Source organism: Epargyreus clarus, unplaced genomic scaffold (genome assembly GCF_041222505.1).
Source record: "Epargyreus clarus isolate Ecla_fem2 unplaced genomic scaffold, WU_Ecla_fem_2.2 ptg000007l, whole genome shotgun sequence".
NCBI classification, from domain to species: Eukaryota; Metazoa; Arthropoda; class Insecta; order Lepidoptera; family Hesperiidae; genus Epargyreus; species Epargyreus clarus.
Genome location: NW_027332215.1, coordinates 9,071,391 through 9,099,127, shown reverse-complemented (window position 1 = coordinate 9,099,127; position 27,737 = coordinate 9,071,391). Strand labels below are relative to the sequence as shown.

Sequence of the window (27,737 nt, the reverse complement as noted above, 5' to 3'; positions counted from 1 at the left end):
TGTTGTTTTTGATTTAAAATTTGGTAGTTACGTGTAGCGTACTGTTTCGTTTATTACTTTTTGAGTTTTTGTTTATACATGCAACCGCGCAGACAAATATTATTTTACCGACCGAGCACACTCTGGATCTGGTGGTGTCTGTGTGGCCGGGTTACAAAAGATAAAATGCATTGTATAAAAGAATAATATTTTGTTTGTCATTGTTCGTATCTGACACGTTCTATGTGTGTAGATATAAATAAACGTAGATTCACACAAAGTAACGCGCAAATAAAATAGAAAGTTGAAAATAAATTAAACAAATAATTAACTTTTTTATGTTATTTCATTATTTTATAATTAAATATAAATTTTATAATGTCATTTTAATCCGAGGGGTAGCGGCGCATCCGTGACCGAGCTCAGATAGGAAAACAATCTTATCTATAATTGATTATAGACGTCGATGGGCGACAGATTCCCCATACCATTAGAAGAACTGCATGCACATTTGCTGCTTTTATATTTTGAAAAAGTTATCCTTATCAATATTTTTAGAGTACATTGTGTGCTATCAGCTGAAAATGTATATGAGTGCATCGTATTGTGCATGCAAAGATTACATATACGATGATAGGAATGATCACCTATCACGTATATGACGTATATGGTGTATACCACCTATCATTAAAGCGCTTCAAAGGGCATCTAAATTTTAGGCCTGAAGCCGACGCAAGCCTACCAATTTTAAAAACGGGATCTGATCTCTATGTAGTTTTACCGTGTTTGAAGTTCAAATATCGCAACCCGATTCTAAAAAAACATTTCCCGTTTTATTTATTCATGTCCTAGTTTCAGCTAAATATAATATTACACTTTTTGTTAAACGTTTAATTAAAAAAATACGAATCAAACAAAAACATGAGTTAAATTTCAATTTATAAAGCTGGAACGTTTTACAAATGTTTACAGTCGACCTGGTTTTCGTACAAGATGTATGTGGTTACTCAGTTGAGTAAGCTTAAAAGCAGTATATTACCCTTAAGCGGCTCAGCTGTAACTCATAATAATTATTTCAATAGTGCACTAGTCTCTAGAAAAGAGGCAATGTGACATAAACTTATTATTTGAGAAGAATAGAATTTTAACATACTTACGAATCATGTTTTTATACGGGACTATAAAAAAATAAACAGAAAATAATTTACACGAAAAACGTGTGGTTCATATGCAACTTGATAAAACGAAAAGATTTTAGATGGATAAATAATTGCTACTGCGTCAATGTCTTGTACGTTATCGCATTTCGAAGGGAGATACAAAATATAATGTAGCTATCATTAGATAACAATTGTTAAACAAGTCCTGAGGCCTTATGGGCGGTTTGATAATATCCGGCGCCGGTGACCACTAACCAGTAAATTTCTCCACTAATCCGCCTTGAATCGTCGTGGTTGAATATGTGCTATGTCTTACCTACTTGCGAGGACAGACATGTATCCAACAATGCGGCATAAAAAAATTGCAGTTAATATTTGTGGTCAACAATCCACTACTGTCCCACTGCTGGGCACGGGTCTACTCTCACAATGATAAAGATTAGGTCTACCGCACTGGCCTAGTGCGAATTCGTAGAATTCACAAATCTTTACAGGATTTTTTCAGATTTCTCACGTGTGTAGTTTTAACTACCTTTCTTGAAAGCAAGCAAGTGATAAATAACTTTTAATACGCACATAACTTTACTGTGAAAAACGAGGTGCATGCCTAGAATTCTAACCACGGACTTTACTGTTTTATTAAAAATTAACTGAATATTTGTATATCAATAGAAACTACCACAAAAGTGTAAGAATAAAAGCATTTATTCAGCATTTATTGGTTATCATTTAGTGGTAGCATGCTATAACAGCTTATCGATGCTTTCGTGGGCATCGGTGGGGATGCGGGTTGTAAATCCGATAGTTCGTGTAATGCCGCCGTAAGGCCTTCGGTTTAACTAATGATATTAACATGAGCGTCAGCTTTACCCTTTGAAACATGGACGGTATAGTGAATAGCTATTACCACATACATGTACGCGTAAAAGTTATCGAGATTTTTGACTGACACATTTTAGTACCATATTCCATTTTATTTTTATGAAGCACGGCTAATGCAAGTGTTAAAGATAACTCGTTCTAATGTTGTATCTAAAGCCTCGTTTCTACCATGGATTTTATTTATACTCTACTATGTAGACGAACTTTTTTCTTCATTCCACTATAGGTATGGCATTACATTTTTACAAATAAAATCAATGAACGTTACTTATATGCAACTGACTTTTAAAGGTAGTAGAATATTTTATGGTTGGACTCCGGCGGCAACACCGCGATACCTATTTCTGCCTAAAAATAGCAGATTCAAGCGCTGCGTTCTGGTTTGACGGGAGTGATAAGGGAGACATACCATTCCAAGGCATTCCAGCTTAGTCCTCAGTGTTAGTGCAGTGTCTGTGGCCGACCTCAAGTAGGAATCTAATCTTATCTGGGGTAGATCATAGATTTCCATGAGCGGCAGTAGCCACTTACCATCAGGTGAACTGCATGCTGGTCTGCTACTCATATATTATAAAGCACACGACACGAGAGTACAAGTCATGTGATAACTCGCGTAAACTGGTTTACTTCTACTCACTGTGTGTCTTAGACTACTACAAAAATGTCTTCAAACGGATTGAATAGTATTTTGAATAACAAAAACCACAAACCTGTATTTCTATTGTACCTAAGGTTTGTGACAAAAATACTGTAAAGAAAAGATGCTACTATTAACTTAATAATAATCCAAATCGCTCAATGAGCCGTAAGATGTTAGAGCTCACGCGATGTTTATAATGGCTGCAAAGAAACTTGATCTATTAAGTTTGTTATTTTGGTACAATGTTCACGTAGGTAGACTTACTGCGTCTTTGCAACTTGCTTGGAAACTATTAATAAGGAAGCGATAATTTGAAATTCTATATTATTCACCTTCCTACTTTCTTGTTTATTCCTATAACGAGTATATAGTCTTCTTACATTCGTCGTTATTTTAACTCGTTTAACAAAGTCACTGTTTAGTGAAATCTGATATATTTATATTTACTTTATAATATACTCGTAAGAGTAGCAGATTCGGTCCACCTGTTGGAAATGGCTTTAGGCGCCCTTGGATATCAGGTCCTACCTGAAATAGGCCACAGAAGCCCTGGACTAAGCTGGAATGCCCCGGAAAAGTATGTCTCCCTTACCGTACCTTTCAACTCAGAATACAGCAGCGCTTAATACTGTTGTTTTAGACGTCTTGTGGCGGTGGTGTCGCCGGTGTGGAACGACCTTTCAGTCTGGTAATGGTATATGTACGAGTAGGTACATTGGTTGTGTATCAAAAATCCTAGAATCAACTGTACTGTTATTTAATGCTAGTTATTAATTTATAATTAATCCATGTATGCATTTTACCTACGAAATTAACCTTTACTGTCTACTAATTTAAAAATTGACAAATTTCAGTCCCGTGTTTTATTGCTTATTAAAACACATACTTTATAGCGAAACCTTTCAAAGCGGTTCAATGTGAAACAACATTAAATAAATACGATTTGAATTTGAGTTTGATTGTAGTACTTACTGAGTCGTGAAAGCTTGAAGGCGTCAGCGGTGTTGATGATGTCGACGTAGGCCTGTAGTTCCAGTCGACGGCTGCTAATGTTTTGGTTGTGCACCGTCATGGCATATCGGAACACGTACTGCGTCTCCTCGGTACTCTGATCAAAGATTGCACCTGGAAAGAGGAAACGTGCTTTGAATTTTAATGGCTAAGCATAGTGTGTTACATTCTGGCGTAACATCTTGCCACCCTAATGTAGATAGGTTTTATTCGTTTTCTACTGTATTTCGTAAACCCGTAGTAGTGCCTTATATCTTCAATATGTATGTAGCTAAACTTGAAAAGCACAATATTATTTTAATTTAAATATTATCCAAATCTTCTGATTTAAGAAAATACACAGTTAGAAGAGAAATAATGAGAAATATTTATTAAATAGTCGTTAATTACCTACATATAACACATGCAATTTTATTTATAAAATGGCTTAGTAGTTGCAAAAATCAAAACGCATGCATAAATGTAATTAGTTTCATCTTATACTTAGAGTAAGATCTGAAAGAACACTACTAATACGTGTAAAAATATTTGAGCTAGAGTATTAAGCTGGGACGTATTTATCGGTCAGGAAAATGCGAGGTTCCGGGATTGTCCTCGTTTGATATACGAGCGCTGACCGCAACGTTTATCTGAATCAGTAAAGCCACAGTTTAGTTGTTCCTTTAGGCGCTGTGTAGATGACTAAATACTTTCTTTTATAATATATGTGTAGCAGAAGCGCATGCAGTCCACCTGATGGTAAGCGGCTACTGCTGCCCATGAACATTTTTTTTTTATATATAACCTAACGATAAGGCAGACGGGCTACCTGATGGAAAGCAGTCACCGTCCCCTATGGATATTTGCAACCCCAGAGGAGTCGCCAATGCATCGCCGGCTTTGAAGGAGAGTTCTTTTTACACCCCTCTTGAAGAGCCCCATGTCATGAAGTTGATTTCACATTTTGCACGTACGCGGTAAGAATAAAGCTGTAATCAACCCCAGATAGGATTAGATTCTACCTGAGATCGGCCACAGATGCGCCGCTACTCAGGGCTAAGCTGGAGCGCCTCGGAAAATGTCTCCCTTACCACACCTTTCAACACATACAGCAGCGTTTTACACTTCTGTTATAAGGAAGAAATGAGTGTGGCAGTCGTCGGAGTCGAACAAAGGGTCCTACCACCTTCAAAAGACTCTTCGAATTGTTTTACCATCGAGTTTATAGCACTCAAATAATAATAACGTGAATGATCGTCATCATTGGTTAAGCACTTTACGTTTCTTTTGTTAGTAAACGACTGCTCAAACCACATCCATACAAAGGAGATAGTTCTGCATTTGGATAATCTCTAAAGCATATATTAATTAAATCATAACCAAAATCAATTAGATGACCTGTGATTAGTAATGAGGTAACATATTATCATAATACCATATCATAACATAACATATATTATGTTGTTATCGTCACTTTGAGGTTTTCTATTGATTTACTAAAGTTTTGCTGCTATGAGGCTATGTGCTAAGAGGGCACAACATATGATGTGATTTATCTAACGACACGACAGGTCAACAGATGCAAAGCCGGAACGTGCCTTAGGATGCGTCGCAAAAGCGCAATGTGATTGATTTATTAACATACGCATACATCTTAAGCAATCAAAGCACGCAATACATATATGACCATGCGAAGACGTTGACGGATGAATACTGGAAACACGCTCCTAAGTAGTGGCTGCGATTACACCCCCGGGCGAAACGCCTTACGTACCACACTTCCTGTCTTTTTCATTTCCACGCCGATCGAACATTATCCTGGAAACTAAGCGCCGTTTCCAGCCATATTTCTTCCATTTGCAACGTCATCTTTCCATCGCGACGAATTTCATCGAGCTGAAACCACATATTTCCTGGCTCTGTTGAACCGATTTCAGTAATTGTTTTGCTTTGTGTGGCGCGGAACGTTTAGTGGTGGAAAAACGCTAATGATCTTTGAACGAACTTAACTACTCCTTTAGCAGAGCTGATTGTTTTATTGCCGCTGCTCGGTTTTTCCGACTCGCCGAGTAATTTTAACCGCCTTTTAATAGAATTACGCTCCTTTTCAAAGAGCTTATTTGGTTTTGATTTTTTCTCCGGTTCGCATTAGGCAAATTAGCATATTATTACTAAGCATTTATGTTAGCTGATCTTATAAAATCAACAATTTTTTTTTGTTTCGTTCACATAATTCGTTTCGTTCATATTAACATAGAGTTGCTTATCTTTTATGTGTAGTGGCACTATTATGTAACAATTTTCATAACAGCTATATTAATAAAATCGACATCGTTATCGTAAATCGATTATTGTCCCAATGCAGATTAGGCCATAGTTCACCGCGCTGGCCACGATTTCCACACGATGTTTTCATACAATTTTGAAAATCAGAGGTGCGCGTTTAGTATTTGTACGTTGGAACCTTCGATCGAATGGCCGAGTTTCAACCACTAGGCTAACTGTTGTATCAAAGTATAGTATTTAAGGAAATTGGTAATAGTAAAATTTAAGACTTAATCTTAACTATGACTAACCTAATGACTGAGGCCAATAACGTCTACTTGATTTGGGCGATAAGTGTCCTCGAGTACTTAACATCATAACATCAATACTTAACATCATGTGGAATGTACATTCGACTCCGGCTTCATTAATATGCTGGAAATATGTTTTTAGTACTGGAAAAATGTTAGTTACATTTAAAAAAATTCTAACATGAAAATAGTAAACGAAAACGATTCAGATTATAATATTATTATTAATTATATATTTGTATATCAAGTTGTCCTTGGTAATAGTCCAGGCTAATTAGTAGTTAGATCTACTTTCACAGGGATTTTATGAAGGCGCCGGATTTGTTTGTAACGCGGTGTCTTACCTGAGACCCCTGTAACTTCATTAAAAGGAGATTAAAAGAAACTTTTTCGCTCTGTAGAAATATTTTAAACTCCGGCGTCCAGCGGCGCTGCAAATTTTATGAGACGATAATAGCAAGTCGCAATATTACTGCAGGACCGTTCTTATTTGCCTTTTTTCTACTTTGATAGCGCCCGTTCTGTTTAATCTTTTGTGTAATCCATGTTATTTAAAACTGCGTTTTAAATTATAGAACAGCTATCTGGAACGTCTTTGCATTTCTGTGTGGTTTGCGGTCATTGTGCGTTGTTTACTGAGAGAATTGCGCGGAACAATGACTTCTTGTTTTGTTGTAATACTCGTAGCAATATTTTGCAGACTTTCTTGGTACAATAGTTTCTTAAAATAAAATTATTTCTTAGTAGGTTTTGATTGCAAGTCAATTATTAGTGTAAATGCTAAAGTATGTTATTTTTACGTAGATGCGCGGTGTCATTTTTTATATTACATTTTTAAAATATTTTTTATAAACATAAAAGGATTTTTGTATGTTTGAGAACAAATATCCCGTTTATATTAATTATATTCAAATTATGATATTTCCAGTAAAATAAAATATTTCAATATGTGCGAATATTCACTCCACGAATATTGATTAACATTTCAGTGTTTAATGAGAAATTATTTTAACACTTTCATAATAATTATTGCATAACATTGACGTATGTAATGCATATTTAAAAGATAAATATAAATAACTACACTTTACAGTTGACGTTACTGAATAATTTTCATATAACTGTCTAAGCGTTTTACAGAAATATAATTAGTAAAAAATATTTTCGTAAATAATTACCTTACCTAATGGAACCTATGGTGTGAAACCATAAAATTTGATTAATACTTAAAATAGGTATCTTTAAAACGTATTATTAACTAAAATTGACCCATATAGCATGCATCAATCGATTTTTACTGAAGACTTAAAGACGTTCATTAAACCATGAATTCTGATTAAAAAGTATATACTTAGTAGAATGGAAAGTGATTTATAAAATTATTTCAGCCAGTCCAGCGCGGTAAACTATGGCGTTATCCTTCTCTTTCTAAGAGGACCCCGTCCAGCAGTGGGACAACAATGGGTTGACGTTAATTTTTTTTTTACTTAAAGTATTTATCGTATTCATACATATCATAGATAAAAGGTACATTTTATATCTACGTTTAATATTTGTAAAAGTAAAATATAACGCATTGAAGTTAAGAACAAACCATCTTATAATTCGCTGTATATCCAGTTATCTCAAAAGTTATTGTCGAATTCGACCACTGCTAGTAGATATTACTATCTATAAGCTGAGATCGGGTGTCACGGAATGTTCTGTTTACGTTAATCATGTACAGGCATTCCATAATATATTGGTCTGACACGTGAACCGGATTAGGCTCGTACGTTGATTCGTGCGATTAATAAACTGTCATCCACACTAATACAGCCAGTTTATCCGTTTAAATAGAAAATTGTTTCGTAAAGAGAATCCGTACGTAACGTAACAAAATAGGCCTCTAAAAGCCAAAACTTTTTTGGGAATAAGTCTCTGATATTTCTAAGCGCAGGAGTAATATACGAGTATTATTTGTGGACGTGACTTTACATACCTAACTATTATCTATTTGACTGATGTAATACCAGAATATAAAAAGTTTTTCGACACCACCACTAAGAGCTTAAATACAATGGATAACTCATATTTTGTCTAATAAAGCAATAAGCTTTATTGCTTTTTGCATTGTTCTTCGCTTTCTAAGAATGATTTGAAGGTGACTTTGGCATAAAATCTTTCCGAAGAATATGTACCAACTTTTTGTGATGAGAGAATAAATAGTTCTAGCAATGGACATCAAAATTTATTAAACTTATAACGAAACAATAATTATGTATGTTTGTGATAACAGACACAATATGGTCGCTAGGAGGGACCTGAACTTTACGCAAAGGTCCTTGAATCAGTGATTCGCAGCGTTGCGGCGACACTGACTTTACTACCTACATTACATATTCCTCCATTTACACGTAAGTAGATGAAGCACATGCTAGTTCGTTATTTAATTTCATAAAAAATAAAAAAATCTTTATAACTTGGATTTACGAATAAATTGAGAATAGAAAGTCACGTCACATTTTTACTATTACGTGAAAGGTGAAATAAGGAACGTGAAAAGATTGAAAAACATTGTTCAACGTTATTCTATCAGCAGGAAAATTGTATAAAAGGTGAGTGGTGTTCCACATTCGCGCTACAATAAAAATAGAAAACATTGCATATACCTACTCATAACCCTTTCAACACGTAGCGTAAAGGGGTGCCTCGGAGCACCCATAATTATAAAAGGGCTAATATAACGTACGAGAAATCGATATTAAGCGTGTACCAGTTACAGGTACCGAGGACCGCTTTATTATAAATAATTTTATTACTAAGCAAAACGTAGTAGTGGTGATGGATATGGAACTCTAACCTAAACTAACCTAACCCCCAGTCTTTCTTTATAGACTTTTAATTTTTCAGATTCCTTGCAATGTTTCCTTTAGTGTTTAGCAACAATGTTGTGTTTTTGGTAATCTATAAAAATTAACCCTGCAATCCCAGATAAGCAAATATCTCACTTCTACAGTTTAGATTATTAACGACACGTCATAACATGTGTTAAAATCCTTCAAGCGATTTCGGCTACAGAACTTGCAAAAAGATTTAGATAGACATACATACACTCGAACAACATTACCCTCCGCAGCGCGGGGCAATAATCGGAGGTGCGCACCAACGGATTGAACTAGACTACCAGTATCTCAAGGATCATTAGACTATTAACCTATTTTACCCTGTACATGAAATATAATGATGGTTGTATTAATTGGAGACCGAGCGGCGCAATACAGTGACATCGAGAGGTTATTATAATACGCGATCGCGATCAACAAACGAACTTAACTCAAATAAGCGGGATAAATAAGTATTAATTAACCCTAATAAAGACTCGTGAACTATGAGTTTCTCATCGCTCATGACAGTTCGCGTTTGTAGTACGCTATTGGAAATTTTATGCGTACATTAAAATTTAATCCTCAGATTAATACTCAGGCGTTGAGAATGATACGTAGAGTACTTGGAGTCTACGCAAATGCATACTCTTTTTGAGTTATAGCAATACCTATATAACTTTATTGGCACACATTTCCCCTGCTCTTGGCCGTATATTTCATTGGTTTATCACCAAAAATTATGTCATTAAGAGGACGCTTACAAATAATACTTATGACTTTTTTCCCATAGTTCTAGTTTATAGAGGATACATATTAATGTTATTTAAATAACATTTTGTAAGCCAAAAAGGTTTTTAATAATATTTACACACGCATTGCGTAATCTTTTATTCCCATACTTTTCGGATATAGCTAACGATAAGTTACGCTTACGTTACGGTCGAAATATTGTGTTATCTATGCGTCAAAAGAATACGAGCCTAAAGAATTTTTAACTAAAAAACTGAGAAGAAAAACCCTCATGCTCCATTGCCGCTTTATAGTACGTATCGTTCGTCAACGCTTAGTTCGTCATTACATTAAAACGTTCTCAAGGCTACGCGCCTCATTCATGATCCACGATGTTACGGAATTTATTACATTGGAGTGTAACTTAAAAAATTATTAAGTTAAGTTAATAAAGTAACTATAAAAATTACTACTCTTGCATTGTCTTCACGATGTAGGTAATGCAACCAGAAATATATTTTTTGTTTTAAAAATAACTTTGTTAGGATAACAATAAAAGACCAATCCTTATTTAGAAATTCCTATCAAAATAAATATTTTTTTTAAAGGATAAATGTAATTGACTACTGAACTGGACGGTAATGTTTTTAAGAAAATTTCTAATTTTTGTCACGCCCTGTAGCCCAAATGACTTGATGATTTTAACATATTATTACGTGTCACTAGATTCATCTAAATTTTGGAATTAACATCTTTGGTACATCTTTTACTAAGTATTTAAACGTGTTTTTATGTTTCTTAAAGTGATTCCTTCGCAGTTTGTCCTTTATTGCCAAGACACCTTATAAAGTAATAGTGATCAGTAACTACTACTTATGTACTATATTGTGTTTTAAATCTACAATACCCAGAATAAAAAATGTAGATACAACACATAATTGCTTCGCCAATAGATGAAGAGATAAAGTGTAGCTAAAATTTCAAACTGTGCTCGAAATGCACTTAATTCTAAGCCAAAATTCGATAGCATTTAAAGTTTTAGTTTAGTAACTAACAATACGCTCCGATAGCTTAAATCCTCTTAGAATGTTTTGAACAACTAGCTGAATATGCACTGATGCATCGGTGTTTAAGGCACAGCATAGTAGGAAATTTTCATTTGATTTATAGCTCCTCTATAATTATTCTTCGCCTTTTAAGTCATGTGCAACATTTTTGCGAAATTACGCGAGCTAAGAATGTTATATACCAATACCATTGTTGAAATAAACCATTGTTTTTTTTATAATATTAGGCAAGTTTTTAAAGATTACATTCAAAAATAGTCTAGACGAGAATTTTCAAGGAATTCTCATTCATTTCCTGGGTAGGTACACAACAATCCAAGTTGTATTTATTAATGTCTCCGAAAATAACAAAAATATTACACTTGTTAAAGTTATGTAATTGTTCTTTATCTATTACATTACGCTAAATGAAATTTAACGTAATGTAATAGATGAAGTAGAAGGAAGCACAAACAACAACGTTATGCCTTTGAGAATTCCAACCACAGATAAACCCATTGAATACAGCTTTTAAAGTTATGAGCAAGTAAGTAATATCAATCTGTTGCGAAATATTAGTATCTAACTTCAAGTAGTCTTTTGAACGTAGTATTTTATATTTTGTATCCTTTACCGGGGTTTATCAAAAAGGAGCTTTCATGTTGATTATATTTACACAGGGCTGACCACCTATTTGAATAACCGAACAAAGCGGGGATGCCTATTTATAAAAACTTTCTTTTACAAAATCATAAAAATAAACCTATGGATTTCCGAGCGGAGTCTAGACTGAAAGGGTTTTTTTTTTATATCCGCACATCCTATTCACAACAGCGTACCGATGAAAGAATTGTACGTACATTCAAGATACTCAAACGGGATACGTTTTGTGGGATGGAAAATTAATTTATAATTTTTGCAAGTTAGACTCGTATTCGAGTTAGTTTAACGGGTTTTGATATTTATGAATAGAAGGACGAAATATGCGGCGATATTGTATTATCTAAATGAATTTTGTACATCTTTGTAAGAGACTTTTCCGTCGCGTGAGTTTGCAGACGTTGCGCAAACGTCCTTAAAGTCTCGACACGGGTTCAGGTGTTAAGTGTGCCTTCCTAAAATCAATTTACAATTTTATTGACGCATAATAAAAAAGCAAAAACGTTTCCACCACAGATCGAAGAAGATTGACGTGAGTAATGAATTCGTCCAGATTGACAGTCGTGCTCGGAAAAAAACAAAAATGTAGATTTAAATGCGATAGCTGGTTTTCCTACCAATTAGCTTTATCTTTGATCCCGTACAATGGTCGCACAGACAATATCAAGCGAGAATGACGTCTATCATTCATAAATAATTGGCCAAGTGCGTGTCGGGCTCGCAGACTATGGGTTCCGTGTGACCAAATTTTCATTCGTTTTTATTTTTTGATTTATAGTATTTTTATCGTTGAAGCCATAAAAGTGATAGCCATAGATAGCATTATGACAATTATAACTGTTTAATAGATGAAGGAACCTTCAAAAAAATGCGGCTTTTCTTATGTTGAGCCCCATTTATTTTCAAAATTTTGTAATCTTTACTAATCTATGCTGAAACACAACCTTATTGTAGGAAGGTGTGGCAATAGGTGGCCTTCCAGGTGGACCACACCGGTTTTACTCTCAATATGAGGTCTGCATTGTTGAAATACCGACTTTTACCTGATCACTCGTGTGTGATTTCACTAAAGAGTTAAATATATTGTAAACATGTTTGTTGAACAAACTAAGGCAGGCGAGCAAATACGCAAATTGCTGTCGCACGACCAGCTGTTTGCGGCCAGTTCATCAATTACGGCCGAAGTGTTTGAGCTAATTATTACTGACTGGTTATTACATACCCGTATTCAAAATAGACACTTGAAAGTATATATGTATTCATAACACTCGAACCTCTTCAATATCATACTGATAGTAATATAATTAACGTGTTAAACAATTCATGAATTTAGAAACTTGAAATTTATGTTTGTATTCCAAATATTTCGGATGCTTTAATATCCATTTCAAAATCCTAGTGCTATTCCTAACGTAAATAAATTGATAGTTAAGTGTTTAACCTAAGTATTTTAGGCGAGTTATACATGAGTAAATTTTAAATAAGGATAAATAATTAATATATATATCTAACATACTGACCGTTTGAATATCAAGATCCTAATAGCTTTTTTTGTCTGAGATAATTGTTACTAGCAAACTTTTAAATAATTGGCCAAGTGCAAGTCGAAATCGCACCCGGAGGAATCCGTACCAATAAATGTTTCAATTTATTTTTATCATTTGTTATTGATTGTTACAGCCATTGAAGTACATGCATTGCGAAAAATTGAACTGTCCACCTATAGTTCAAAAGATAAAGCGAAAAATGTCGAACATAGCGGTTTCTTGAATAGCAACCCGCATTTATTGACAAGTTTTTATTTTATTTTTAGTATTTGTTGTTATAGGTTCTCCAACAAGTGTTGAGGACTTTTAGTGCGGTAAGAATCCCACATAACCCGGCGTCGCTCCCACGTCATTGGGTACCTTTTGAACCTTTGTACCTTTGTACCTTTTGAAGGTATCCCCCTCGTTAAGAAGAAGAAAAAAAAACATTACATTCTGTAAAAATGACATGTGTCTATTACGGTGCAAGAGATAGACCTCTGTGACAGATGGATCGACGGACAGACGGACAGACAGCGGAGGCTTAGTAATAGGGTCCCGTTTTTACCCTTTGGGTACGGAACCCTAAAATACGATGGAAGATTTATGGCCTCTTAACCATACGGATAACAGTATTACCGTATTTTAAAAGATATCGAATTATTTGATCTTTACTCAGGGTATTCAGGTATTCAGGGTTCCGTACCACCAAATTTTGGTCAATTATTTGTTTTTAATCGACTTTACTCAAACTTCAATACAATTTAATTTAGGTCCGCGCAAATTCGTTAAAAAATACAGTTTTGCCCTATTTAGTAATAAACTCGAAGAAGGTTTAAAGCTTCTAAATGTAAGCAACATGTCTTATATTATCTAGGCCCGTTTTATTATAACATATTATTTCAAAAGCACATTACTTGCGAACGGTACCCGTTGGGCTGTAGCCAGGGGCTTACTCGCAAATTCTTCATGTAATTACATTTTATGTCACATAAATAAGTTGAAAGTTAAAAGCCCTCATTGCGACAACTGGTCACGTAGTTTCACTGCTGCATAGTTGTGTTTACCGTGATACACCTCTTCGGGAGGATCTCATCAACGCCCTATCTAAGAGAGATAGCTCATAAGCGACAGTAAACTAATAAACTATCATATAATATGTATAATATAATAATAACGGAAGGTGGTAGAACCCTTTGTGGTTCGACACAGGCCGCACCACCGCCACACCTATTTCCGCCCCATAACAGCAGTGTTAAGCGCAGCTTTGTTCTCATTTCAGAAGTGTGGTATGGGAGACATACTTTTCCGAGGCTTTCCAACTTAGTCCTCAGGTGTAGCGGCGCATCTGTAGCCGACCTCACCTACAAACATCTAATCCTATCTGGAGTTGATTACAGATGTCCATGGACGGCAGTAGCCACCTACCATCAGGTGGACTGCATGCTCTGTGCATCGTTTGCTACACCTATATTATTGTCACTGATGACAACCGGCGACAATTGACGACCGTAAGCGACGAATAACTGTCATCGAAGTATTACATTCCTTACATGCCATAACTTACGTATTTCACTTTTATGAAACGAGCACTACACCATGTTTTTCGCTTATCAAAGTTTTAAAACTCACCTCGTTTTAACTTCTTTAACTAACGCTTTAAACGCTTAAACTACAGGCTGACACGAGCCAGCTTTTCCACTACATAAAAGTCGATCTCATCTTCAACTACTTGTGATAAAATACTTATAGTTTAAAAACTAAAAACCACACTAAAATTGTACAAGGAAAATTGTTAATCCTGACGATCCTTTTTTTTCTGGACGAGGGGGAAACCTTCAAAAGGTACCCGACGCCATGGAAGTGACGCCGGGTTATGTGGGATTTTTACCGTAATAAAAGCCCCCGGTGGCCGTCCTCAACGTTAGGTGGAGAACTCCGGGATCTCCAACGGAACACAACCGGAGTTCTCCTAACGCGATGCCCTTCTATCGGGATCTGCCCTGGGGGGAGCAATTTACGCTCCTCTCAGATCCCTTGGTGATTACAGCGATATGCGACATGGTCAAGTTAATAATATCGTGGTAATGAAAATACACTTTAATATGCACTCAAGTAGATCTAACTTCGTAAGTCCTGCATGACTATAACTTTTTTATATTCATGGGCCTTTTTAATTAGACAGATTAAACAATCTACATTAAACACTATTATCACTGGTCAAGTTAAGTAACGTTTACCTTGTTTAAAGGACATCGGAATTGCTTTTCCATTTTCCCCTTGAAGCGCAATCTGTCAAAGTTCGATCACAGAATGTCTCGACGGAATTTGCGATATCGTACGCTTAATTTTCAAATGGACAGTTGTTCAGATTCATCGAGTGGGACAATATCAAACGATATGGCTAAACGAGCTGTCGCGGGACCTTTGAGAATTGAAGCACCCACACTAGTTCCTGTGACTTTGTGCAGTTATGGTAACTTTTAATCAACGTCCTTTATTGGTATTTGCTTCACAAAACTAAAATTTACCTAGATGACTTAGTAATTTCGTGTACTTCCCCTATCAATAAAGTTTTATTCTACTACTACAACTAATGCATACAAAAACAACAAAACTACTTGGTGGATTTCAACAAACGAAGTGTCGTTGGACTCTTTTACGCATTACTTCGTTTTCAGTTCTTTATTTTTAGCAGTCGGATATTTGGTTTTATATTACTAATTTCTCTATCAATTTGAAAGCACGCCACATGAATATTCTTCTTGAAATATGTTAATCAACTTGGTATAGAAGCACCTGTTTGAACATACGATAAACCTGCCACGTTTCGGCTTGTTACACAATAATCCGTGTAAAATTTCAAACAAACGCTGACGGGAACAGCATAAAAACGTTTTAGACGTAAAATTTGCATGGTAACAATAGGCTAGATTATTCCAAAAGTAACCTTTACACAGATATTTAGGTTTATCTTCTATATAGTACATTCTAGGTAGCGACGGCGTTTGCTCTTCTCTTTTTATGAAGCTGTAACTACTTCATCCTGTCATCTTTGAGACGCGCGGAAGCTTGTTGGTTATGAATGCTGCGCCGTGTCCTCGTACAGCTACAACGGTGTGTACTTCACAAACGACTCAATCTCGATATGTGTTCAACGAATACATGGGATACCATGGCATCCCTCGGCCTTTGAAAGCAAAGCGTCTCGAAACCATTAGTGCCACCGCTTCAAGTAAGTAGTCATCGTAGCTCCCACGGAGAGATTACGCTGCAGCACCTAGTCGCCCCCCCCCCCCCCCCAATGTAACATAGAAGCAGATTAAAAACAGACGCCTGTGAAACTCTGCACGATTTTAAGGACTTAAAATTAACAGATGTTTGTATTACGGCTTGGTCGAATATAACATAAAATCATTTCATTCTAAACGGAGTCCGGATCCAAGTAAAGCGATTTAATGGTTTGTTATACTGTAGCATTAAATTGCCCGATAAAATAGCGGGGAAAAATGCAACAAGAGCTTAAACTCCATCCTGCATTATTAACGCGGGTAAGTGATATTACCTCAGCAGTTTGCGATACAGCCACTTGCGTGTCACTTTGTTTATAACTTTACAGTGCGTTCAACTTGACCTACTTTCATATTTCTTCCTTATAACAGTGACATTCATGCATTCTAAGTTACTGACAATTACTGCAAGGACTAAGAGATTACAAGTCTTGCTGAGTTTCTTATTGCTACCTTATTTTCTAGTTTAGTAGCCCATATTGGCATACTAACAAACTGGCCTACAGTCACTTAACGTGATAAGTCTATGCATATTGTATTAACTATGTCAGGAATCCGACGCAAAGACAGATCATATTAGGTACTGGAGGAAACATGAAATATATTTACTCCAAAATATTACGGAGAGATCCTTCTTTCATCAAAATGTCCGTAGATAATAATAGCGATAAAGCAGCTCATCTTTTGCAATAAAACCCTAGGAATTAGGCAGAAATAACTTAAGAATTTCATTATTCAGTAGTTTAGTCGATATTCGTTAATACTTTCGTGTATCATATTTGTTGTTACTCATAAACAAGATAAAAATATTTTCAAGTCACATAATAACAATGAAAATGTAAAACGAAAATATTAATATAATAGCAATTTATTGTTACCACAACGTAATCCTTCTCGGGATAATTTCTTCTTATTATAATATACCTTTCAAAATACAGTGCCTAAAGCAAGAGCTACGATAATACGGCTCCGTATAATTGACTGCAACATTACTTTCAATGGCCTCTATTTGTTTCTATACTCATAATAAGGAGGTTAAAAGCTAAACTTAGTCGAACCAACTACTGCAAATCGGTGGTTTTATTGTTCGATTAGAAAGTCGTGTATTGCACTTAGACATCTTAAGAGTTCGATAGATAGACAATTAGAATCATTATTTTAAGAGGTTATAGATATTTTTGTAGTTTCATTTCAATTACTATTTTGAAGGTACTTTATGAGACAAAATAATGTTCCTTTAAAAAGTATAGGTTTAAAATAGCGATTCGTGTTTGGAAGTCAATATAAGTACTGCTTGGTATTTAATTGCTGATTATTCCCTTATTGCTGATTAGTACTCTCATTCGGAGGGTTTGGGAAGAGACGTCAGTGATAGTAAGCCATCAGGACTGTATGCTACTTCAATTTAATAACTAAAGGAGCTTAGTAATAAACAGAACTTTCCAGAAATATTTGCGAAAGTAGTGCATTTTCGTATCGAGTCCAAGTACTTACCACTTACGAAATTTCTAACGTAGCAGATTTTAGCACTCAGTGCCATCTACTTTTCTACACTTAGGTATTTCAGTCTGAAATTTAGGACTAATTTCGACATTGCCTGGCCAAAACAGAAGCTTTATTGCTTTTAACGCTTTTAGCACGTCGCTCAAAGGGTTTTGAAAATGCGACTGGGAGGATCTCACGCTCCTGCAGGTCAATGGTAAGTTTCTACGTTACGATCACTTAGGATCACAATTCCGTAGCACTCCTGGACTGAATCCGTCATTTCAAAGAAATTATACGTCACCCCGTTTTTTAGTTAGCTTGGCGGCAAATTCTCTTCGGAATATCTTTGTGGAGTAGAGTCGCTCTAACTCCAATTAATGTTGATTAATTTTTAACGTGTCAGAATAGTAAAAAGGAACAATTTTAGAATATACCAGCAATTTTGTTATTATATGAATGAAAAAAAAGAAACTGTATGTACAATACATACAGTTTTATTTTTTTCATTCATATATATGATGTAAATAACAGTCGAAAGAACTACACAACTTAACGAGTATCCGATAGTTGATTTGGTGGAGTTGGGTGGATTCCAGTTTTAGATAACCCGTATACGTCTTTATGAAAAATTATAAAAACATCAGTTTATGCCCGATATTGCTTAAGAAAACGTAATATAAATATACCACTGCCACTAAACTATAAGCGCTCCACTTACCAAACAATGCCAACACAGAATTGATGCCGCTTGGGCTTCTAAATAGGTCAAGAGACAGAGAGATAAAAGGAGTCGACTATGAGGTATCCTTTCTCGTTTGTCTTGGAACAGAATGACTGTTCTGCTTGGAAAAACACTCGGAACTAAGCCGGGATTTCCTGTACCACCGACATTTATCAGAGCTCCGTTAGACTTGTACGGAAAGGTATTGGTTGAGACGCTTTGTAGACATTTTTCGAATATTGTACAGACCTCTTAACGTCTGCGCCCGAACCATCGCTAGGTTTATTGATAAAATAAAGATGCTTGAAATGTCTAGTTGATAAATTCAGGTCTAACCATTGCAGAAGTCTATGTGTTTTGACAGCAAGTCTCTAAACCAATTTTGTCTAAAAAAGCTGATTTTTGCGCTCATATTTTTTAATCTGAAATTGTGGTCAGATAAACCTTTTTGACTTCTACTTAACGAACTTACGAGTACATCAATACTGAGCAATATGTTTCCCCAAAAGAAAAATATCATTATTTAGAATTTGATTCCAATATGTTTTATCGTAATTAATAAGAGTTAAGGCTAAAGAAGGCTAAAGAAGGTGAAGTAAGAAAAATAATATTTGTTTAATTTACTTAGCTGGCGAAAACTAAATACGCTGTAAAATTCAACGTTAAGTTGAAATCGAGTTTTTAAGCTGTAAAGTTTCAAGTGACTTTCCACATTATGTGGGCCACGCATAAGATTCCGCGGGATAGCAAAAGTTGATCGTAACAATTTCTGCAATATAAGAGGTATCAGAAAGCAGCGTTGGTGAGATAACTTCGGTGGCTGGTAATGTTAGCAACTTTACCCAAATATTGTTAAAAGTTTTCAGGGTGCTGTTTCGAGAAAACTCAATATGGTAGGAATATTTGTTCGAAACAAAATATTATCACGAAAGGGCGGCGAGATATTGCAGGTTTGTTCAACAAGCATAAATTATGTCCTAGAAAGTGAGGACGGTAATAATGTAGGTATGGAGCTGATTTACTGACGAAGTTTCTGTCTTTTAAGATGCAATGTACTTAATCAGTGATAAATATTATATTTTACGCACAAAGCTCACTTTGACAGTGTGTTGTGTTAGCTTTCCAGGTTCGATATCCGGCCAAACCGAGATGATTATTAGGGCAGATGTGTAATTAAATTCTTATCGTTCTTTTTCTCATCTTGTACTCTTTGCTTTTTGGCTGCAAGAGCAACATTGCCACACTTTGTTTAAATTTAAATTGTAGTAACTCAGAAGATTAGTTTACCAATCACAGAGAAGTGACGGGGTCAATCGTCTATATGGAAACAGTGATATTGATGTATTTACCAACAATTACGGGTTAACCGGTAAAGCACAATATATGGTTACACGTCAGAGACGTGTTCTAATTGATGTCGTCCATCTGGTGCATGTCGGAGCGTTAATAGCTCTGTGGCGCCGGCGTATAGTAAACGATTTGTCAAGATAGACAACATGGTCTGCTTGCAGATTGGTGTGCGGTGAATTCTAAATTATGCTCATTACATTATGCTCTTAAAAGAAAAAGAGTAATTTACGTATGGTCCCACTTCTACAGAAAAGGTTTAAGTCATTGTGCTAGCCAAATGACATTGGTAGTCTGAACACCTTGGGAGCTTTATTTAAGGAACTCTAGGGGGTTTACGTTTTTCACAGTTATAGTAAGTAATAATATAACTTTGAAAAATTGAGAAGTTACATTTCAACCCTTGCCCTGAGTCTTTATGTATCTACCTGTATTTGTTATATGAATAAATGTATTTCATACTACTAATACTAGTAGACAAATTACTTATTCAATTTCTAAATTGAAAAGACATTAAAAAATATCACCTTTTCATCACAAGTCCTTTGAAGCTCTATTTAAACAGCGTTAATTAAATTTACACGTCGATCGTCTAACTAGCCGCGAACGAAATATAATTAAATATATGTAGCCTTGCCGGCTTTTAATAAAAACTGACCGAAAAAATATATTCTGCAGTATTTCTTGCCCAACCTGTCGACAGCCTTTCATAAAAGAACAAAGACGGTCTCGATAAAACCGCCGAAATGGAGCTAAAACGGCTGCACACTTCCATTAATTAATACCCAGTTACCCGGTTCACTCGTTTTGCTAAGCTTCCGCCAACAAAAAATATCGATTGGTTGCAATGCACCAAAACGAGCGCCGTTACACCGGCTTCGGAACAAGGCAATAAATGCATCATTGTTTTGTACACCTCAATTTTCAAGCGAGGCTTATCTCGTCAACGGTTTTTCGTGGCGTTTTTAATCGCGCTCAAATATACAATTGCGTTGCGCAATCTTTCGGAACTTCGCCGATAAATGGTCGAGCAATTTTTCTGTTGCGTTAACGAGTAAATAATTGAAAAAGATTTAACTTGGATATGGAAAGGGAAAATGAGTAATTACAAATCTTTTTAGCCAGCTTTTGACTTGAACGTAATCTGTAATTATTAAATTGGATAATACTATCTATAAATTAAGTAATTTTTAAGGTATATCTTATGTCAATCTGATTTCTTTATTATTTAGCCATCTGTAGAAGAAATGTTATCCTCAATAATACTCGTAGCATATTATTATATTCATTTATTCATCAAACTATTGGCCAAGTGCGAGTTGAACTCTTACACGGAGGATTCTAGACCACTAATGTTTTTTTAGTATTCGTTATCATAAGATTAAGGAAGTCTATCTATTATGGTTTAAGAGATAAAGCCCTGTGACAGACGGAAAGACACTCTTAGTAATAGGGATTCGTTTTTACCCTTTGGGTACGGAACCTTAAATATAATACGTAATGTATTTCTCAAACAAATTAATCTTAGTTACCTATTTTATTTAAACTTATTGAATTATTGACTGTTTAAATTAACGATTTCTCGTTTTTACAGCTGGTCCTCTGCCAAGTATTGAGTCAAACGTCGATATAGTTATTCTATTGGTTGAATTTTGATGGGCGAACGTGCTCGTACAAATAGTACTAGTACCAATTTGGCAATCTAACCAATCCGTCGATAAAAATCTGCAATACTCGAGACTGTGCCATAAATCTCCTGGATTGATTTATGGAAAAGAATTGCAAATTATATCGTTGACGTGCATCCGATGTGAACTGGTCAATGCATGTGAATGTAAATACGAATTTTATACCGAAGAAAGTTACCGAAGCTTTCCTAAAAACAATCAGTAAATTAAAATTATTAGTGAAAACATAAATAATACTTACAGACAATTTTAGATCATTACTACCTCGTGGATTTTAGGTAGATTCTCCAAATTATTAACTCATAATAATTTTAGTGATTCAGTGGTAAAACACAAATTATTGGAAATTAATATCCAAGCGCAATTAAAAAACGATGTGCAAAACTAAAATATAGCTGCAGCCGCGCGAGCAACGTTGGTGTATTTCAATATCCATTCAGTTCGTTCATAACGTGTTTAATTAAAACATATAAATTATAAAATGTTGCTTTAATCGAGCTTATTTTAAAGCAAACATCACACCGCAGATTGGTTTTACAAAAAGGTCGGTTCTATATTAATTTCCCCTATCTTCGACGCTCATTACGCTATTGAAACTGTTTCAATAATCCCACTATTTACATATATCCCAACATTTACATATAATTAGCTACTGAGTGATGTGGTCAAATGTGAATTAATTTTCGATAAATTATGATAATAATAATATATTTCAGTTAATACTGGGAGTAAATTAAAGTTTTATTGGCTATAGGTATCAGCGCACGGCTCTGGCTGTATGTGACTCATGATATGTGTTTCAATTTCAACGTGTGATATATTTATTTTATATCACGTGTAAATTTTACAATTAATTAATGTGTGCTATTGATTGATTAATATTCGTATCACTATAAAGTTCTCTCTGTAAATAATAGACAAACAAAATGATGTTCTTGCTTATGAATAACGGCATCATTTTGTTTGGATAAACAAAGAATATGTTCTTTATCTATCCAAACAAAATGATCAATTAAATCAATTAATCGATCAATTCAAGTGACTTAAGTCACTTGAATTGACTTAAGTCACTTGAATTGATCGATTAATTGATTTAATAACCAATTCGTGAGGTGTAGCATAAACAGACATAATTCGCCATAGAAGTAGCATCTACACAAGCAATGGAGACCTAATGATCCCATGGCATCGACGTAAAGTAGACGAAACGAATGAGCACTCGAGGCAAATCCACAAGCATTTCGGCACTTTGAAAAGCTGGTTAAGCAGGGAGTAAAGTAAGTGACCTTTAAATATTGTCGGAATCCTTTGTCAGACGAAAGTCATATAGAAAAGTAACTCTTATCTACAACTACCTCTGTCTTCTACAAATCAAGTTGCTATTTGTTTGAAGGGGACTCGTAGTCTTGGCTGACCTCAGGTAAGACTGCAATCTTATTTGGGGTTTACAGATGCTATACTAGTAACGAGCACGTGGCCAAGCTGATGTTAAGTGGCAACTGCCTCCCATTAACACCTACAATGAACTCTAGAAAAGAGTCCTATTTGAGTTTCTTTAAAACACTTCGTATAAGTGTGACTTCCTTACTTACCACACTTGAAAACCAAACCAAAACATACCAAAACATAGCAGATAGTTTAATTGTTTACCCATTTTATTTCGTACAACAGATGAATATAATACAGTTGAAATTGATACGACGACATCCTTAGCACATTTCCAAGAAATAGCTACACCAAACTCTAGCATATCGATAAGGTGCAGCCGATGCTAAATTCTTTCGTTATATTGGTACTTGCTTCGCTATAAATTTTCTTTCCCTTCAACTCAGTAACTTCGTTGCTTATAATTTCAACATTTTCACTTTAAACTTTTATTGGAATCTTTAAAACTTTATGAACCATTATGCAATGCTAACTGTTTCTTGATAAGTCTTATTTCCTTAACGTTTTTTTAAATTGTTATTTATGTATTTTTTACTAATTTTACTCTTATCATTTACTATTAATTTTGATACAATTTGGTTAATTAATTAGATATAATATTACCTGTTCTTTGTTAAGTTAGTGGTCACTGATATTGACATTATACAAGTTGATACTTAGTAGATTCATTTGCAATTTTGATCAGAAACTTTGTATAAGTCACGTAGACTTGACCAGCCCTTAAAATAATCTCTTTTTTATTTTTTGCTAATTCTTATTTATTTAATCAAATGTAAAATTTACATAAAACAAACCTTAGTATAAGTAGACTAAACATATCACCGTGAAGTAAAATAAGAGTCACCCCATTATAAAATTACGAACGGAAAATCACAAAAGTATCGCAAAGCTTACGTACAGCGTGACGACGTGTGACGTGTTTGTTCCATCCATTTAATTTTGTGTTTGTTTCCATCCATTTAATTTCCCACCTCCCCACAGCCGCAGGCTCTCGTTGTTTACAACCTGCGGTTCCTTTACTTGTCACTTTCGCAGTAGAGATTATTATGCCTTAGAGTGTTTTGTACTCTTGGATTTCAATTTGTTATATCGATTTATGTAAGAATATGCTATTTATACTCACAGCCCCACACTAGAAATCTCTGTGTCGTAGATGCCGTCATACCCATAAATACACTCAGAACCAGAACAGAAATGTTAATTCATCATTTAGCTATCTGTCTGGCCGGGGATCGAACCCAGAACCCTCAGCGTGGTTTGGACCCCTCTACGCAACGCGGGTCAAAAAACACCAACAAAAATAAAGGTCGATGTTAATGTCAGGAGTTACTGGTTCAATTGGTAATCGTCACCAAATTCAATAAAGGATCAATCGAGGTTTGGTATATAGCTTATTTACAGGACGTTAAAATACGAGTGACAGTAAGCTAATACGCGAACGACAGCCCATGCTGATGACCGTCAGCGACGCCGTCGAGTATCGCTACCAACAGGCGGTGACAGTCGTGGATAGTCGTCAGCGATCGAGGAAAAAAATGATCGACGATGAATAGCTACAGCCAAGTCGACCATCTGCAAAAACAGCCGCAGATGGTCGCCAGTAATTGTCAACGGTAGCCAGGACTGCCCCAACTGCCAGGAACGGTCCTCAACGCGGACTGTTGCACGGGTTTTAGTTAATTGTCGTACATTCCTAAGGAGTTCCATCTTATATAAACTAGAATACATTATGCAAGCCAACTGCTTTTATCGAGTTACAGTACCCACTGATCTTTACCACCATACGCGAATAATACATCAATAAAAGTTGTTTGTGTTTAACAAAGATTTAAGTTAAACACAACTACTTTAATTATATGTATGCGAATCTTAGTGAGGTGTATACGCCGCGTAGAACTGCTAGTCCGCTCTGAATAGAAATGAATCGCGTCGCAATAGCAAATTGTTTGACCTGCTCGCAACAACTTCAGAGCGGGCTAGCAGTTTAGCGAAAACTATACCTTATACCAGATACCTATAGACCACAAACAAACTACAGAAAATACGTGACCATGACATTTTTTTATGGATTCATTCTCAAAATGCAGCGTACGTATTATAAACGTTTTTGGCAATATTTTATTGGCGATCTATTGTTTTAAAACATCACGGATAGTTTGACCACTAGTTGCAATAAAAAATCCAATCTAGGCGGATCGTAGAGTGTGATGTAGGCTATATCGTTAAAAGGCTTTGTTCTACGTCCGATTATAACTAGCACTGGAACTAGTAGAAAATTTGGTAGTATGATATGTTAACTAATCTAAAAGATATCGATATTTAATGAACATATAGATAATTTCTTGAATATTGTAAAATCATTCACCTTAACTATATTTACAACTATAGTGTATGTTGATACTATAATAAGTATTGTATCCTACTATTACTCAATTTGTGAAAGGCAAGCGCAAAACATAAGTACTAGTGCTTAACTAATTTCTAATCGCATAATTTCGAAAAACCATATGTGCATGCCTGTCATATGAACTTCGAGCCTCCCCATTAAAGAGAAGAATTACAACCAGTACACTATCATTGCTTATAAAGACTGTATAATTATCTAATAATCTTTCCAAAAGTATATGTTGTATGTGCTAACTACGTTAAGATAACAGTACCGCATACATTAAAAGAGTATTAATTAAGAAAGAAAGTTAATTAACCCACGCTTACTTTAAAGTGTTGTTCATTAAGTTGTGAAGACCATAAACACCACTCGAGGCCTAAGCGAGTCTTAAACAAGATGTGCTCGTTCCAAGCAATATATGAACAAGCTTTTACGCTCAGGACACGTTGTACTTGACGGGGAGTTTGTGTCATATAATATTTTAATGACTTTTTTACATCATAACTAGCTGACCCGGCAAACGTTGTGTTGCCATATAAATAAAAAATGTTAAGGGGAACAACACTTATCACTTAGGGGTATGAAAAATATATAGTGGCCGATTCTCAGACCTACTGATAGGCATATAAAATTTGGTGAAAATCGGTAAAGCCGTTTCGGAGCATATATAAGATAAAGTCGTGTCTAATCTATAACTACATTACATGACGATGATAACTATTATACTACATTGGAATAATAGTTCAATAAATAAAGGGTATATGCAATGTAAAGGTTTGGTATAAGATAAGCTAATATTTCATGTTAGTGAAAAAATTAAAATGAAGTTAAGCATGCTCTAAATAATTGGCCAAGTGCAAGTCTAACTCGCACACGGAGGGTTCCGTATAACCAAAATGTTCAAATATTTTTTTTATTTTGTAATATTGGTTATTATAGTAGTCATTGAAGTTAATTTGAACTGTCTACCTACTACGGTTAATAGATAAAGCAAGCGACTCAGATTTATTTACACATTTTTATGATTATAGTATTTGTTGTTATACATACTCCGCAAAAAATTCAAGTGTCTATGTATTGGGTCAGGACATAGAGCCCTGTGACAGGTATCAGACGGGAAGCTTAATAATACGGTACCATTTTTACCCTTTGAGTATGGAACCCATAGATTAGTAAATATACTTCGCTGCCTTGAAATTGAATGAATCCACAAACGGCTGATTTGTCAGTTATTTTTTTTCAATTCTTGACAAATACAAACATTTTTAGAGAAAGTTTACGAATAAATAACGAATACTGCGTAATTTATATAATAAATGAATAAGTATTTTAAATATTTTAGCACGGAGACGTCGCGACACTTTTTTATGCATTTATTTCAATTCTCAAAACTGGTTACATTTTCTTGTTAGGAGTGAGCAATCTTCACTAATCTATGATGGAACCCTAAAAAACGTCGTACACGCAGTTATGACGCTGCTCATACTACTTTCCGTCCATACATTCTTCGATAAAATCCGCGCCTAAACGTTAATCAAAAATACATTGATGCTGTAATTAAATTTTATATACAAATTTGGATCTTACAATACTAAAAGTGTTTTTCAGTAGTTGCTTACAAATGCAGCATTGGACAATAAAAATCTGTTCCTCGTTTATATCGTAAATAATATTAACTTCAAGAAGAAATCATTTTATTGCCCTTCTCGACATTGCTATCAGAGGACAATAATCCTTTTAAAATGTCTTTCGAAGTGCTCATTGGAACTCATTAGGAAAAGAAGTGCTTTTTTATTAAATTTTCAGCTTGTCTCAGCACTCATAGTAGCGATCCAATCTATACGTCTGATCCAATAGACTGATATAAATTGTATCAACTGAAGCGGCTTAGAAACTATTGCTTATTACATACCTATTAAATAAAGTAATCCCGAAACTCACTATTAGGTTCAGAATTTTCCTTATAATATAAGAGTAGCAGACGAGCATGTAGTCCACCTGATGGTCAGTGGCTACAGCCGCCCATTGAAATCTGTGAACAACCCTAGATAGGATTAGATTCCTACCTGAGGTCGGCAACAGATGCGCCGCTGACCCTGAGGACTAAGCTGTAACGCTTCGTAAAAATAATTCTCTCTTACCACAACCATGAAACCAGGCCGTAGCAACGCATAATACTGCTGTTGTTAGGCAGAAGTGGATGTGGCGGTGATTCCGAAACCAGAAATTCTTCGAATATATTTGTATTTCATAAAAAATACTTTTACCTGACATAGTCTATCTATTTCCTATCTACTAATACTAATAATGGACAAA

The 27,737-nt window shown here is 35.2% G+C and overlaps 1 protein-coding gene across 1 annotated transcript in view; it reads right to left on the bottom strand.

The window, feature by feature from the left end:
- LOC140743349 (glutamate receptor 1) overlaps positions 1-27,737 on the bottom strand; it is a 138,580-nt gene that overhangs the window by 104,309 nt on the left and 6,534 nt on the right. The window contains exon 2 of the mRNA XM_073074523.1: positions 3,634-3,786. Within this exon, the coding sequence (XP_072930624.1) occupies positions 3,634-3,786 (153 nt within the window). The remainder of the gene's footprint in view (positions 1-3,633; positions 3,787-27,737) is intronic.